This window comes from Acanthamoeba castellanii (genome assembly GCF_000313135.1).
Source record: "Acanthamoeba castellanii str. Neff unplaced genomic scaffold scf7180000084603, whole genome shotgun sequence".
NCBI lineage: Eukaryota > Discosea > Longamoebia > Acanthamoebidae > Acanthamoeba > Acanthamoeba castellanii.
Window position 1 is genome coordinate 1,179,509 of NW_004457654.1, and position 14,591 is coordinate 1,194,099.

The 14,591-nt window shown below is 57.5% G+C and overlaps 7 protein-coding genes across 7 annotated transcripts; 4 read left to right on the top strand and 3 right to left on the bottom strand.

The window, feature by feature from the left end:
• Positions 1-640: 640 nt before the first annotated feature.
• Positions 641-1,284, top strand: ACA1_072240 (uncharacterized protein; the record flags this gene model as incomplete). Its single annotated transcript, XM_004353078.1, has 4 exons — positions 641-710; positions 754-923; positions 1,021-1,092; positions 1,147-1,284. 4 exons carry the CDS (start codon positions 641-643, stop codon positions 1,282-1,284), a joined length of 450 nt encoding a protein of 149 aa, XP_004353130.1.
• Positions 1,285-1,371: 87 nt separating this feature from the next.
• On the bottom strand, positions 1,372-2,089 carry ACA1_072250 (uncharacterized protein; the record flags this gene model as incomplete). Its single annotated transcript, XM_004353079.1, has 3 exons — positions 1,372-1,554; positions 1,651-1,884; positions 1,994-2,089. 3 exons carry the CDS (start codon positions 2,087-2,089, stop codon positions 1,372-1,374), a joined length of 513 nt encoding a protein of 170 aa, XP_004353131.1.
• A 61-nt stretch (positions 2,090-2,150) lies between these two features.
• On the bottom strand, positions 2,151-6,868 carry ACA1_072260 (phospholipase, patatin family protein; the record flags this gene model as incomplete). The annotated part of the gene is made up of 21 exons (XM_004353080.1): positions 2,151-2,423; positions 2,494-2,624; positions 2,691-2,841; positions 3,078-3,217; positions 3,310-3,405; positions 3,558-3,727; positions 3,820-3,934; positions 4,004-4,165; positions 4,299-4,395; positions 4,470-4,603; positions 4,698-5,028; positions 5,049-5,133; positions 5,188-5,259; positions 5,387-5,469; positions 5,503-5,587; positions 5,667-5,779; positions 5,851-5,952; positions 6,046-6,123; positions 6,205-6,253; positions 6,327-6,531; positions 6,613-6,868. 21 exons carry the CDS (start codon positions 6,866-6,868, stop codon positions 2,151-2,153), a joined length of 2,928 nt encoding a protein of 975 aa, XP_004353132.1.
• A 794-nt stretch (positions 6,869-7,662) lies between these two features.
• Positions 7,663-7,942, top strand: ACA1_072270 (Fbox domain containing protein; the record flags this gene model as incomplete). The annotated part of the gene is made up of 2 exons (XM_004353081.1): positions 7,663-7,884; positions 7,916-7,942. The coding sequence occupies 2 exons, from the start codon at positions 7,663-7,665 to the stop codon at positions 7,940-7,942; spliced, it is 249 nt and encodes an 82-aa protein (XP_004353133.1).
• Positions 7,943-8,408: 466 nt separating this feature from the next.
• ACA1_072280 (uncharacterized protein) lies at positions 8,409-8,793 on the top strand (the record flags this gene model as incomplete). Its single annotated transcript, XM_004353082.1, has 2 exons — positions 8,409-8,476; positions 8,550-8,793. Coding segments are annotated over 2 exons (312 nt in total), but the record flags the coding sequence as incomplete, so codon positions are not given.
• A 93-nt stretch (positions 8,794-8,886) lies between these two features.
• On the bottom strand, positions 8,887-13,334 carry ACA1_072290 (Low temperature viability protein; the record flags this gene model as incomplete). Its single annotated transcript, XM_004353083.1, has 18 exons — positions 8,887-8,997; positions 9,094-9,193; positions 9,277-9,421; positions 9,526-9,785; positions 9,857-9,945; positions 10,026-10,234; positions 10,313-10,429; positions 10,515-10,608; positions 10,712-10,926; positions 11,008-11,350; positions 11,440-11,589; positions 11,907-12,178; positions 12,264-12,324; positions 12,370-12,397; positions 12,477-12,509; positions 12,578-12,699; positions 12,833-12,989; positions 13,072-13,334. The coding sequence occupies 18 exons, from the start codon at positions 13,332-13,334 to the stop codon at positions 8,887-8,889; spliced, it is 2,769 nt and encodes a 922-aa protein (XP_004353135.1).
• Positions 13,335-13,474: 140 nt separating this feature from the next.
• On the top strand, positions 13,475-14,494 carry ACA1_072300 (RNA recognition motif domain containing protein; the record flags this gene model as incomplete). The annotated part of the gene is made up of 3 exons (XM_004353084.1): positions 13,475-13,564; positions 13,604-13,701; positions 14,080-14,494. The coding sequence occupies 3 exons, from the start codon at positions 13,475-13,477 to the stop codon at positions 14,492-14,494; spliced, it is 603 nt and encodes a 200-aa protein (XP_004353136.1).
• Between the last annotated feature and the right edge of the window lie 97 nt (positions 14,495-14,591).

The following is a 14,591-nucleotide window of genomic DNA, read 5'->3' on the forward strand; positions in this document are numbered from 1 at the left end:
AAGGTGGAGGCGTGTGTGCTTGTGCGGCCGCACCAATTCGTGTCGCTCCTCCTTTGTACTCAGCGCCGTCTCTCATGGGCACGGACCAAGCAGCACAACGCTGAAAAGCCAGCCGGAGGCAGGGAGACGGAGCACAACACCACCAGCCCCTCTCCAGGTTCGTGCAACACTAAAACAAGGCAAGAAGGCCCTGGTTTTAACGCCTGTGCAGAACCCACAGAAAGAAGAGGAAGAAAGAGGCAAAGGAAGACAAGAAAAGAGCAAAGAAGAAGCACAAGAAGAGCAAGAAAGATAAAGAGCGGAGCAAGGAGCGAGGCCTCGTGTTTGATGACCTGCCTGCCGAAGTGGTCACCCTATCTTGACCTTTGTCGACCAGCCACAAGACCTGCACAACCTCCTGTTGGTCAACAGGTGCCAGACTAACAACTTTGTCTGTCTATCTGCATCAGTCATCTTAAGCTCATCACTCCACGTATACCTCCTTAGGCTCTCTTGGACGAAGCCGGCCTGGTGCCCGCCACCCGCCGCCTGCATTCTGCTCTCTGCTTTCTTTGGCACTCATTCCTCTTGAAAGCTGATCGAGGTCCCCACTCCCGCTGATCAGACGACCGCCAATTGCTCGTACTATGAATTGGTCAAGATGACCCATTTGATCTACCGGGCCAAGCTGGAGCTCGTGGATAGCGACCGTGGGCTGGACAGGTGGCAAGGTGATGAATGGAGCTCCACCGTGATGGACCTCGAGCGCGGCAGCAGACGACCCCTCAAGCCACCGCTACTATGCCATGTATGGGCATTTTGAGTGGCCGGGAGACGAGTTTTGCGGCAACGCCGTGCTGCCGCGCAACCTCGAGGGGCGGCTCGCCTTCTCTCTCCGGGGACATGTCTACGGGGACAAGTCTACGGGGCAAGTGGCCTTTTACGTACGTAATTTCACCACTCGTGCGTGGCACAGCACTCGCACCAGAGTGAGAGCACTAACCATCTTCATGTTTGGTGTTGGTTTGGGGGTCATTGCAGGGCATTACCATCACCCACTACGACGCGCCGGCACTGCGCACCAGCGTCCCCGGCGACTACGATTCCACCCATGTACTGAGACCCTCCCGCAAGAGCAACAAACACAAATTCTGACGACCACAACAGGTGGACTGTAGCGCGGGCGCTGGGGAGGCCGCGTGCTGGCTGACAGCGGAACAAAAGGCGGCCATCTTGCGCTTCCTGCAAGAAGAGTTGGGCTACCATGGCCCCTACGAGTGGGTCGTCGCCCTCAACACGGCCTGACACTCGAGTGTTTATGTGGTGTGTCGCGTGCGTGCGGTCGTGTGCGCACACGTGTTGTGTGACAACTTCCCCTCTAGCCTCGCGCGATCATGGGAGGAGGCGGGCGACGCCGCGGCAGATGGCGACCCACGCGACCACGCCGACGGTGCCGACCGGCCACCCGGGGATCGCGAGCCACGACGCCACGAACCACGGGCCAAAGGTCGACGCGTCGGCTACCAGTATCGGCGTGTTCCACCACCACGCCACCAAAAGCATCGGGAGTACCACCTGGTAGAGTGTCGTTGGTCGTGTCGTTGGTCGTGTCGTTGGTCGTGTCGATGTGAGTGATAGATCGAGTGGTGGTGGAAAGTGAAGAAGGAGCACCTGAGACAGAAGATGCTTGAGGAGGAAGAGAGCGATGGGGTTGTCGAGGAGCACGGAGCGCTTCCGGCTTCGCTCGGCGCGCAGTCGGTCGCGCTGCTTCTCGAGCGCCTGGATCTGCCGCTGCACCTTGGACCACCGCACGAACGTCGACACCGCGTCCAGCCGTCGCGCCTCCCGCTGCAACGCCGCCAGCTTGGCCTCTATGCCGACCTCCTCCTTGGGTGGTGCGGTTGCCTGTTTTTTTATTTTATTTTATTATTATTATTTGTGTTATCTAAAAATTAAAAAATGATTAAATCCAAATTCAAAATCTCATGTATACCCAATCTAGAAAGCGGCGAACGAGGATTTGACCGAGCACCACGAGTATAAAAATCAATAGCGCGTCGCCTCCCTGCCAGCTCATCCCACTGGGATCCGTGTGCTCGTGCTCTTCCATCTTTTTTACTTTAGCTTTAAACAATAGAAGGAAAACAAAAAAGAAAACATCTTCCCGTCCATCAGGACTGGCCCGCGGAGTGTGCGTCGAACCAGGCGTTGTCCCAGGTCTGGCTGGTCCGCGCGCCCGGGCTGTTGAGCCCAACACCAGCGGGAATGGTGGCCGCGGATGCGTGCGGGAGCTTGAAGGAGCTCTTGGCGGTAGTCGTCGTCGTCTTGGAGGTGGAGGTTCTGGTGCTGAGCCCGCCACCACTGCTGCTGATGCCACCACCGCCCACAGTGGTCGGCTTCATCTCTGCGTAGATGTGGTGTCTGATCCACTCGATCGTGTCTTCCTACATCCGCCGGTGAGATACATGCGACCACCGCACGCACACGACACTCGGCACACACTCAGGGAAGTACCAGATTGATGGTTTGTGCCAGATGAATCAACGCGGGCAGGGAGGAGGAGTCATCCATGCCTAGAGGCCGGTCGAGGAACGGATCCAGCCGGTGGTACCGACTGCCCAGGATCGTGCTGCTCAGTTGGTGCCCTGGACAGTGGTTGGGTGTAAGGTGGCGGTGGATTCTTAAGGTGGCGGTGGACGTGTCACACGAACCGAAGCTGTCGTGGGCAGCGAAGAGGAGGCCGGGCAGCTTGGGACCCCATTGGATGATGCCCCAGTCGTGGTCGTCGTCTTCGCCCTCCAGGTACTGCGTGATGCGACCAGTCCCGATGTTGAGTATATGCAGATCGGCCGCCCTCACCGGCTGTTCCGCGCCATCGCTCATCAGGCACGCAATCGCCGCTGCGTCATCGACAACACGCACACGCAACACACGCGCACACGTGAGTTGCTCTTCCGTGTGCGCAGTCAAGAGGGAGTGGGTACCTGACGAAGCCGTGTTTGACACGACGCCACCGTCAACATGCTTTTTCTGTGTGACGCTGGTGGATGAGGACTTGTAGTGCGGGTCGCGCGGCGCGTAAGTGAGGGCAGACGTACGTGGCTCTTGAAGTAGGTGGGAGCAGCGGACGAGGCCAGACAGTGGTCCCACAGCGGCGTATCTTCGAGCTCTCGCTTCTTCATGGCGAAGGGCAGCTGGTCGGCTTCGTCGCACTTCTTCATCGGGACGTTGTGATAAACTGCCCGCCCACCACCCCAGTCCGCCAAAAATGATTGCATTCGAGTGTCAGTTGTGAAAGGGTGAGTGCGGTGGGTGGTACGTGTGCAGTACCTCGAGGCTCCCACATGCGACCTTGGCCGTCTTTCTCGTTGTCCAACACAAACGATACGATCAACAACCGATTCGAGCACTGCGCCAATGACTGACCTGCACGCCATCACAACATCCACGAACGTCAGCGGACACCGATGCATTAAAATGCTGAATAGAATAAAGAAGATAATACTAAAATAATTGGGTGGTGCCTTGGAAGAGTTCTTCGCCGAGGATGAGTAGAGGGTCGGCCGAGTACTTGGCACGACGAAGGGAGAGGCCCTTGAGCTCGAGGGTGGCCTGTCGCTTGCCCTTTCCAAACACGGCCGGTGCCATGAACTTCTGGACCTCGGCCATCAGCTCCGGTTTCATGCCCGTGGCCAACATCGCCGCGTTGATCGACCCGCCGCTCACTCCTGCAAACAGGTCGAACTTGCTGCGAGCGGGTGCCAGAAGTAGTTTGAGGTGGTGCGAGTGCGCATTTGATTGCAGTGAGCGCAATGTCGGTACCACAACAAATCGGGAAACACTTGCACGAGCCGCTGGAGAATGACCGTCTGAATGATGCAGCGACTGCCACCGCCGTCCAGAGACAGCACAAAGTACTTCTTGTTGCTGGTGGTGGTGGTGTCCGCAGTGCCTCCTGCGCCCGCGCAGCGTTAGCCGTTTGTGAGCTCACAAGCCACAGAGTCGAGGAATGCGCCGAATGTACCACTGCCGGTGGCGCTGGTGTCTCTCATGCGTGGCGAGCGAGGAGATGCGGGTGAGACCGCGGGATGAGACTGAAAGTCGTCTCTGCTGGCCAGTCGAGGGGAGGCCGGCGGGTTGACGTTGGCCCGCAGGTTGCCCGCGCTCTTGGATCTTTGTCCCCTCCCTGCGTAACCGATCAGTTCATTTCCTCTTCTTCGAATCCGCAAGAAGAACGAAGAAGAATGGAAAAAGACAAGAAAGAAGAACAAAGAACGAAAAACGAAAAAGAACGAAAGGACAATTGCCGAGAGGCGTACATTGGGCGGAGGCCATGTTCTTCTCGGCCTTCTTGCGGAACTGTCGGCAAGAAGACCGAATCTTGAGCACCTCATTGTCTTCGTCGTCCTTCATGACCTGTGTGACATGTGCAGAGTTAGCGGGTGGAGTGAGTGGCTGTGTGTGTGTCGTGCGATCAACAACAGCGGTACAACCTTGACATTGCGCCAGTGCCGGAACTCGCGGTACTTGGTCCTCACGATGGTCTCGCCCGCGCTCTTCTCCGGCCTGGGCGACTTTTCCTCGATGAGCGTCGGCATGTTCGACGTCGTTCCCCCGCCCGATCCTGTACGTGCGTGTGCGGTGATGCGTAAGCTGAGTGACGATGATGGAGGTTGATCACAGCCCATGGGAGGAGAAGAGGATGTTGTTGTACGCACGTCGGGTCTCGGGCTCGCGTTGGTGCGACACGATGGCCTTGCTCCAGGCGTGCATGTCCTCGATGGACGACGTCAGGAATGCGAAGGATTCCTTCGAGTTGGCCTTGATCAGGCTGACCTTGTATCGGTAGTAGCGGGGATCGAGCACCTTTTCGACGTCGTCGCCCCACCCGATGAAGGCCGACTTGGAATTCCTTCGAGCCATGAACTTGATGGTCCTCGTGGGCTCGATGACCGACGTCTGGACCTGGATCACCGAGTGCAGCGGCACCACTTTCTGGATATGCACAGCCACGCGAGACACCGTGAACGGCGGGCCGCACCTCGTCGCCTATTGGAGCTAGAGCGTACCACGTACGACAGAGCGAACCACTCAAACCGAGACGAGTCGCAGATACAATAGTAGCGCTGCCATTGCCACTTGGTCTCCACTGCCCTGCAGGTTACAGTGAGAAGTTGGTCCATACGGCTTCCATGGGTGGTTGCCAACATCGCTCGGTGGGAGGGCTTGGCGCGCTCGTACAGATCGGTGAGGGTGGAGATGTTGGTCAGCCCTGTCCAGCTGCCCGGAGACAGACGCATCTTGCGTGAACTGAAGGTTTCATTAGCCAACTTTTAAATCGTAACGCAACTCAACGCACGCACCACCGTTCACGCACCACCGCACACACGCAAATATGCGAATGTACCTGATGTGTAGCCAGAGGAAGCCTTGGATCAGACTTGCGCCGACTTCATTCTGGCGATTTGACTCGCTTGTTAGCCGGCAGGACTAAGTGGTCAGCGATCAAAATGCAGGGCGTACCGTGTAGAGCGACCGGAAGAAGGCCAGCCAGCGCTGCATGTCAGCGTTGCTGTCCGCCGCCAATTCGAGCACATCGGCTGGATTGCTGTTGTGTTGTCATTTCCACCGATCCCGTGTCAGTCAATCGCCGAGCGTGGTGCGTCCGTACGCGCGGTAGTGCGTACTGTTGTGGGCATAAAAGAATGTTAAATGCCGCTGGAATGTTGTCTCCCTCGGTGACCAGGTCTTTCGCTTGTCCTTTCTTCTCCACGATCGGCTCCTCGAGCTTGCTCGAGCCCTGACAGAAATGGAGTCAGAGTCCCGCTGGCCTGGTTCCGTGATTCGCGGAATCCAGGTTGGGTCGGGTACCTGCAGCAACAGGTTGCAGCAGTTGAGGTTCTGTCCGCCTACTTCGCACAGCACCGGCTTGACGCCCTTCCCGCGTACGAGCCCCACGATGCCTCGCAAGTCCTGCATCACCATCACCATCAACCGCGGAAGTACCCTCGTCAGTCGTTCTGTGTGCGCACGCGCTAATGCTGCATGTATGGATGGCCCGCGTACTTGCTCAGGTGGCGATAGCGTGTCCCTTTGCGGCGTGGTCTCCAGTTCGTCGCTCTCCCAGCTGTCTTCGTCTTCGTCCTGGAATGCAAGATGCGCTGTGGTGAGCCAGCCACCATGAAGACAGCGCCACAACCCACCAAAGGCCCAACTGCTGCTTACCTCAAAATCACTGCTGTCGGACATCTCTGCGTCGGTGTCTGTGTTGTACCTGCACAAGTACAACAAAGCGAGTGAGCGTAGAGTCGGAGCTAAACCACTGAGTGTGGAACTCTGAACCATACCAGGTCGTGTTCGACGAGTCGTTCCGAGAGAGGGGCTCTTCTTCATGAGCCGGCGGAGGCACGGCCTCCCTCTCCTCCTTTTCTTTTCCCTTTCTCTCGGGCTTCGGGCTGGGGCTCCGCTTTGGCCGCGGAGGAGACGAGTCTTCGATCGAGTCATGCTGCATCTCCGTCTCGCTAAGGAAACTGCCCTTCTTCTTGCCCTTGCCTAGTGCGCACAGCGTCAGTGCAACTACACATTATTCACGACACACGACACACGACACACACGACACACACAAGAGCTCACCTTTCTTTTTCTTCTTGCGGTCGCGCTTGGGCAGGTCCTCGGCTGACTGTATCCTTCTGCGCTGCTTCTTGGGCGAGGTTCCCTTTCGCTCGTTCTCCTCCTTCGACGCAGTGCTCCCTCTGTCGCGTTGCTGCGCACGAGCTTTGGTTGGTGATTGCTGCTGCTCCTGCTGCTGTTGCTCCTCGGCGGCGGCGGTGAAGCTCACGGCCTTGCGTCGCTTCGTCGCGCTGGTGGTTCCCTTGGGCAAGGTGGTCATCATTGCGGCGAGCTCCTCAGTTTTGTGGCTGCTTGAGAATGAGCCCAGCTCTGGCGTCTTGCTCTCGCTCTCTTTCCTTCTTTTTAGCTCCGGCGTGCTTCGGTTCTCGGCTTGGAGTTGGAGGAGGGCCTCGACCAGCAGGTCCACTGCACTTGGGGTGGGCCGAGGGTGGTCCCCGCCCTCGTCGCGTAGAAGGCTCGACTTCAGCCTCTGCACGCAGAGCTCCTGCTGCACCTTCCAGCTCACACACGATGCGCGCAGCTCGCTCAGGCGGCGCTCGAACCTGCTGGCTTGGCTTCGCCACTCTTCTTCGAACTTGTCCAACGCCTCAAAGATTGGTTCGCTCCCCTCGTGTTCATCTTCCTCCACTTCGCTTTCATATTCCGAGGCGACCTCCTCTTCGTACTCGAGGTCATCGCCGAACGGCTCCTTGGCTTTGCCCCCTCCCCCCTCTCCTCTTCGTCTTGTTCGCGGTCTTCGTTCTTTGTCTTCGTCTTCGTTCTTTGCTGGCGCCTCCTTCCTTTGTGCCAACCTCTGCAGCGCCCAGGCAATATAGAGGTGCAGTTCGGCCACCTCTTCGCCCATCGTCACTCTATCCTCCTTCCTTCTTGCCAGTCGCGCAGCTGGTTGCGTACCATTAGAATCCTGCTCACTTTGTGCACGCCCCAAATCGCAATTTTCCGACTGGTCTGCTTTAGGCGGCGATAGCCCGTGGCGTTGGAGAGTTCTTTGCCGTGGGTTTCAAAGAGTGAACGCTCCTGCCAGGAGGTCTCTTCACACTACTTACACCCGACATGGGCCGGTACAGCAACCCCACCAGATTGCAGCGTGTCATCGCTTCTGGCCAGCAGCCAAAGAAGGAGGTGGTCACCACTACACCTCCGGGCGAGTGCCTGTTCGACCGGCTGCCGGCGGAGATCGTAGCTATCGTGCTGGGCTTCGTGCCTCCCAGCCCCAGCAATCTGTCTTCCCTCCTGCGCGTCTGCCGCTCCTGGACCTCCGCCATCGAGTTCGACGTATCTCTCTGGTATGCCTGCCTTGTCCCAGCCCCGCAAACCAAAGGGTCATAACTGAACTCCGACATACCTCCTTGGTGGCTTCGCCAACAGGAGAACGTGGTGCCAGGCGTTGCCTGTCGTGCTGCAACATAATGATGACCGGGCCTCCTCTTGGCGAACCCACTTCCGTCGCTGCACCGAGAGTAACCACTCCCACTCCAGGTCTCGCAAAGCTCAAAGCCAAGGGCATGGCGCTGACATCAGCTGCAAACTCGTTGGCTGGGAACCTGCGCAGAGTACAGCGTGTTGGTGTGCAATCTGGACCCTCAGCCGATGGAGATGCAGGTGTGCGGCAGCCATACACTTGAGGACGTAGTGCAGCTCCTGCTTGCCCACGGCCCAACATTCAAATGTACCACAATGCTCGCTGTGTACTTGCAAGAGACTAAGGCGCTCGCACGCACACACACACGCACACACACACACGCACACACGGCACACACGCACGCACACGCATAGTGAGGGACGCCACTATCTACTTGCAGAGGGAGGACGGGGAGTGGGGTCAGCTCGAGCCTGGCGCTCCCCTCTACATTCACGGACTGCGCAGGTACGCAGCTACAGCTTTAACGTCGGTTTCGTCAAGCTGAGCCAGTAGTGGTTGTCTCTTCTTCTCTTCTCAGAAGTGGCCAGCGGATGAGCATCAGCAGCGACAGCCACGACGTGGACTTCCACAACTTGGACCGCCACACCCTCGACCAGCTGCGCTGGGTCTACGAACACCACTGGGGAGACTTTGATCCGGCGTGGAGCAAGCAACAGCTCATCAAGGTCCTCAGCGGCAGCAGCACACAATCGCAGTTCGAAAACCCCATCGCCAACCAGCGCCGGAACCAGCAGGCGCGACTTACGGCCATGCGCAGCTGACGACCAGACAGATAAGAAATAGAAAAGGTGATGGCGAAAGGCGGGTAAAACCATTGCTAAAGATGCTGAAGAAGAAGACAACCTGACCACTCACTACTTGAGCCTGATGATGCGCTGGCCTTGGCCCTTGGCCTGCATGTTGAGCTGTCGGAGCTCCTCCTCCTTGAACGCGCCCTTGATCTCCTTCTTTCGCTCCCGGTTGGCCTGCGTGTATAAATATATGTACGGTGTAAGTATATCATTGCCACACACACGCGCGCGCGCGCGTGTGTGGTGATGCGTTTGGGAGTGGATGCAAACCTTTCGCGCTTCCTTGATCTGTTGCTTCCTGGCTCGCTTCTCCTCCTTGGTCTCTTCCTTCTTGCGAGCTTGGCCCAGGTTGACCGCAGGCTGTTCCTCTCTGTGTGTTCGTTGATCACCATTACCAAGTTGAACGTTAGCCAGTCGAAAAGACAGGACCCAGATTATTACGGTCAGACGTACGTGTGCTTGACTTTAGGCTGAGTGGTGGGCAGGACGCCGAGCGGGATGCCGGTCTTCTTGGACAAGACGATGGGCGGTCGCCTCCTCGACACGAGAGGACCGTCATCGATCAGTGTCGGATGATTCTCGGTGTTGGTGTACGTCGCTGTTCGAGCGAATTTAGATGCATCATACGTGGTGTGCGTGCGTTGTGGAGTGCGGTAAGTAAAAGTAATCATGAGATCAAGACACGACAGAGCGGAATCGTACTGGTGATGGACTCGCAATCCCATTGGTCTCGGGGCTCTTCAGCCTCCACAAAGACGAACTCGTCGCCCGTGTCGTCCTCCTCCTCGCCCTCCGATTCCTCACCCTGGGCATCGCCGGCCTGGCTCGCCCGGGACCGGTCGCCGGCTTGGCTCTTCTGTGACGCGCCGCTCACGCTCTTGGTGTCGTCGTCACCCGTGGCCTTCTTGCCGATGATGCCCTTGACCCTCCTTCGCGACGAGATGAACTCCTTCAGCACGGGCCTGCACACACCAAGAACCTGATTAGAAAAAGTAAAAGAAAACCCCACGGCTTTCGTGAGAGTAGCAGTTACCCGAGCTGGTCCATGGTGGTCATTCCCTTGATCTCTTCGGCCTCCTGCTCCAGCTCGCCGATCTCGTCGTCGTCGAACTCGGCCAGAGCCTGCAGAGACGCGTGCGTGTGATGGTGTCACAAATAACCCAAACAACAAGCAAAAGAGTGTCGACAGCTGGAATACGAACCCTTTCGAACCGGGCGTCGAAGATTTGCTCGTGCTCGTTTCTCTCCCTCCTTTTGTTGCCCTCGGGGTTGGCCTTGAGGCCCTCCAGCAGAGCATCCAGGTCTTCATCGTCTTCGTCCTGGTCGTAGTCCTCCTCTCCATACTCTCCGTCGTCCTCGTCGTCGAAGTGGACCTTCCTGGATGGCCTTCGCTTACCCCTCCTGCCCGCTCCTGAAGTCGTGAAAGTAATGTAAACAACTCGAGCAACTCGGTCGTATGAGTTGATGTGTGGTGGCGCTGGTGGCGCACCTTGGTCCTCATCGCCGTCGGCTTCCTCATCGCCAGCAGCGACGATGAAGTCGTCGGTCAGCGATTCGAAGGCCTCGGGGTCGTTGAGCGCGGCAAGCACATCATCGGGGATTTCGTCTGCGGGTTCACGTTCACAAGTTGAGAGTGAGCCAAAGTCGCTCGTTGAGGAGTAGTGCAGCGCCAGGGAAGCTGTTTATGGTACCAGGAATGTCGGCGTCATCGAGGAAGTCGACAATGTCTGTGGTCAAGATTTTACCCATCATCTCCTTTTCCTCGTCCTCGCGCAGCGCAAACGCCTGAGAACCGTGCCAACCACAGTACACACACCAATGAGGAGTGAGTCCGCTGTACGGTGTAAAGTGCGTAATTGGGACATTGCTCGCTGGTGTTGCTGCGTACCGGCTTCTGTCCCTTCTTGGGGGCGCCCTTGGGCACGGGCGCCTCCATGAACACACCGCCCGAGACGCCCATCGGCTTGAAGTGCTGCGCGTAGTTGTAGTTGCTGTCGAAGCCGTACTCGCCCAGCTCGAACTCCTGTGCGTTGACCCCGGCCTTACCCTTGGGCTTGGCCTTGCCCTTGACGTCCTTGGCTGCTGCACTCTTCTGTGCGGGAGCTGACGAAAGCAGAACAACAGAACAACGAACAACGTCAGCACAGCAAGACACGGCACGCGTGTAAATGCATCAATGCGCACCTTTCTTGCGCTCGTCTTCTTCAAGAGGAGGGAGATCGTCGTCCTCATCTTCGTCAGCGTCGGCAAACCTGTCAGCGTCCTCTTCCTCATCACCGTGCTCGTGAGCGGCACCATCGTGGCCTTCCTCATCATCGTCTTCGTCCTCTTCGTCATAGTATCTGTCATCATCGCTGTCTTCGTCGTCATCGTGCTCCTCCCTGTGGACCCTCCTGCCGGTCTGCTGCTTGGACGCCATCAGGCGCTCCTCGTCGGCGTCTTCGCCATCGCCCCCGGTAGCGGCCTGGTTGAAGCCTTCAACAAGCTCGATGATCTTTTCCTGTTGCTCATAGTACGCATCCGGCAGCTGCTCACGTCACACCACGCGACAACATGATACGGCGTTGAGCAAGCAAGACTGGCAACATGAAGCGAGAAGAGGGGAGGGGAGGGTACCCTCTTGCGAGCAATATTGGGGTTCTCGATGGGCGCGAGGATGCGAACGGTGGCTTGGGAATCGCCGTAGCGAGGATCCTCATAAGATCGATGCACCAGTTGGAACTTGGTCGAGTTCTTGGGGTCAATCCATTTTCTTCCCTTACGCGGCTAGAGGACATGCAAAAAGATGAGATTTTTCCATAATTGCAATTCACCACAATCATGGAATTGACAGCGATCGTACCATGATGAATGAGTGGGTGGGCAGATAAAGCTTGTGAGGGCTGGCGAAACTTGCAGGAGACAATGGCTCACCTCCGGCGTTGCCACAATAATCGATCAGATGCCAATCGAGATTGCCGCGTCAGAAGAAAACGAGAAATGTGAGAAATGCCTGAGAGCGAAAACAAGAAAAGAAAAAACAATTAATGTTGTTTTTATTAGCTTGCTGTGGCTTGTGCTCGCTGCAGCTTGAAACGCGACACGATCGGGCGGTGGTCGGAGGTGTCGCCGAAGGAGATCGACCACACGGCATCGGACTCGCGAGCAGGGTGAGCCCAGCTCTGCACAACCTCCAACGTACATCGCTGCTGGGGGTCGCCAGCGGCATCGGTGAGCGTGACGCTAGAAATGCTGGCCCGGTGCTCTACCAACCACTTCTTCGAGAGGAAACCGAACTCCTGTGTGTCTGTCTCGTCCTGGACCACCTCTTTGGCGATGTCCTCTGGCGAGAAGTTCTTCACGAAAATGAAGTCCACTGCACCACCACAAGGAATCGAAAGAGCCCATAAAGTGAGCCAAGTCTACGCGACCAAAGGGGAAAGGCGGTAGGCTCGGGGTACCCCCAACATCCTCGTCGAGGTGATTGTGGTGAGTCACGCCAACCTCTCGTTGGTTGCACGCCTTGAATGAGGACACATAGCCTGCTCTCTCCATCATCGCGTACACAGCGTCGTCGCTCGTTCCATTGAAGTCCCTGCATCACAGATCCCAATTCAATGAGTACAAGCCATTAACGAGCTCAACAAGCTGGACATGTCCACGTGAGTGCATACCCTGCGACAATGACAGGAATGGCCAGCTGATTCCTGGAGGTCATTCACACAACACGTCAGTGGACAATGGTGGAATGGAAAGAAGCACAGCACTCACCTACCTTTGCAAGTAGAGCTCCACCGCTCTGAGGACCTTGGCGGTCTGCTGTTTGCGCATCCGCATATCAAATTCGTGGTGAGGAAAGGTCAGGTGGGTATTGGCCACCACAAAAAGAGCGCCAGTCTGTGCGTGATACCAAAAACGTCAGCGATTACACGCACACACGCACACACGCACACACGCACACACGCACACACGCACACACGCACACACGCACACACATAAGTTGATGTGATAGACAGCAAGGTGTACGCACCTTGCGTGAGCGGAGGAGCACAACGAGGGCCACACGGTCTCCGGCATCAGAAAACCGCACTTCGTGGGAGGCCACGATGTCAAAGCGATCCGTGCACACGAACGTCGCCACCCCGTCCTCCTTCCTCCCCGTACGGCGCAGAGTCACCCCCTGATACCTTTCGCAGCCATCAGCAAACATTAAAGGAATAAAATAATCAAAATAAAAATAAACAAACACAACAAGAAAAGGGACAGTACCCAAGACGAGCCATCTCGGTTTCGTAGAGGGAGAGGAAGGCCGGGGCGAACCAATACTCTTGGAGGCATATGACGTCGGCCGCTTGGTGCGCGAGCGTGTCGCGCATGACCTTGGTGCGGTGCCGCTCCTGCCACTGCCGGCTGTTGATGAGATTGGTGGCGGCATGGCGGCCACCCTCCTTCGCGTTGTAGCACGGCGCAAGCACGTTAAAGGTTACCACCGTCACGAGCTCGGCAGGCACTTCCTTCGCCTCACTCTCCATCTCTCCTTTGTGTTGTTGGGAAATAAAATAGAAAACAATAAAACGAGGAAAACAATTGTAAGAATTTAAAGAATGTCACGCACTGGCCAGACTTTTTCAATCAGAAGGCCGTCTGAATTGATTAAATTCGTGTACGCAACATGTCGCGGCGCACGCTGTTCGTGGCCAATCTGTCAGAGACGACCACAGCGCGCGATCTCGCCTGGGAATGCGAGCGCTACGGCCCGCTGGTGCGTTGTGATTTGCCCACCCCAGGGGGGCGAGCCAAGGGCTTCGCCTTCGTCGAATTTGTAGATGAGCGTGATGCCATCGCTGCGCACAGCGAGCTCGCTCACCGTCGTATCGATGGCCGCCATCTGACCGTCGAGTACGCTCGCCGTGCCCCTGCGCCCGGCTGGCGTCACTCCCCTGGTCCTGGTATGCCTGGGCCTGGCGGACCTGCCTACCCTCGCCACCCCCCTTCGCCCCCATACGGCAAGCGCCGTCGTGATGAGTACGTTCCCAGCCATTTTCCCCCCTTTGATTGTTTGTTCAATTTCCAGTGGATATGTCGTTGCCCCTCCCCTGAACCTTTGCCATCTTCTCCAATGCCAACACATTTAGCGCGACCCGACGACTGCGAACATGAATTTTGCTGATTCGACCCATTTTTCGATCCGACTCCTTCATTTCGACACCACTACAGCTCGCCCAGACGAGGCCACTCGCGTTCGCCCCCGCGTCAGCGGAGGAGGTATTCCCGCAGCCCGAGCCCGCGCGACCGCGACGACAGGAGGGACCGTGACCGCCACCGGGAGGTGGACAGACGCGACCGCCACGACTCCCCGCGCGGCAGGGACCACCGCGACAGGGAGCGTAGGGCTGACTCGGACCGAGACAGGGACCGAGAGCGCAGAGACGTGGACGGCAGGAGGGACGCCGGTGCCGCGCCCTCCAATGGCCGCGCCGACGCCGAGGCGGCCAGGCCCTCGAGGGCTGACAGAAGCCCCAGCCCGCGCGACCGCGCCGCCGAATCGCCCCAGCGCGCCGCTGCGCCTCGCTCGCCTGCCGCCGCCTCGGACGACGTGCCGAGGCCCCACTCGCAGGAGCGCCAGGTCGATGCTGCCGAAGACAAGGAGGGAAGCAGGACTCCCGAGAGGGAGCTCAGCCCGCCTCTGTAAGCTCGATTAGCTGCGCCCACAGCCACACTCTTCCTCAACCCACACACTTTTTAGAAGTCACAAAAAAAAAGAAAAAAAGATAAAAATAATTTCCTTT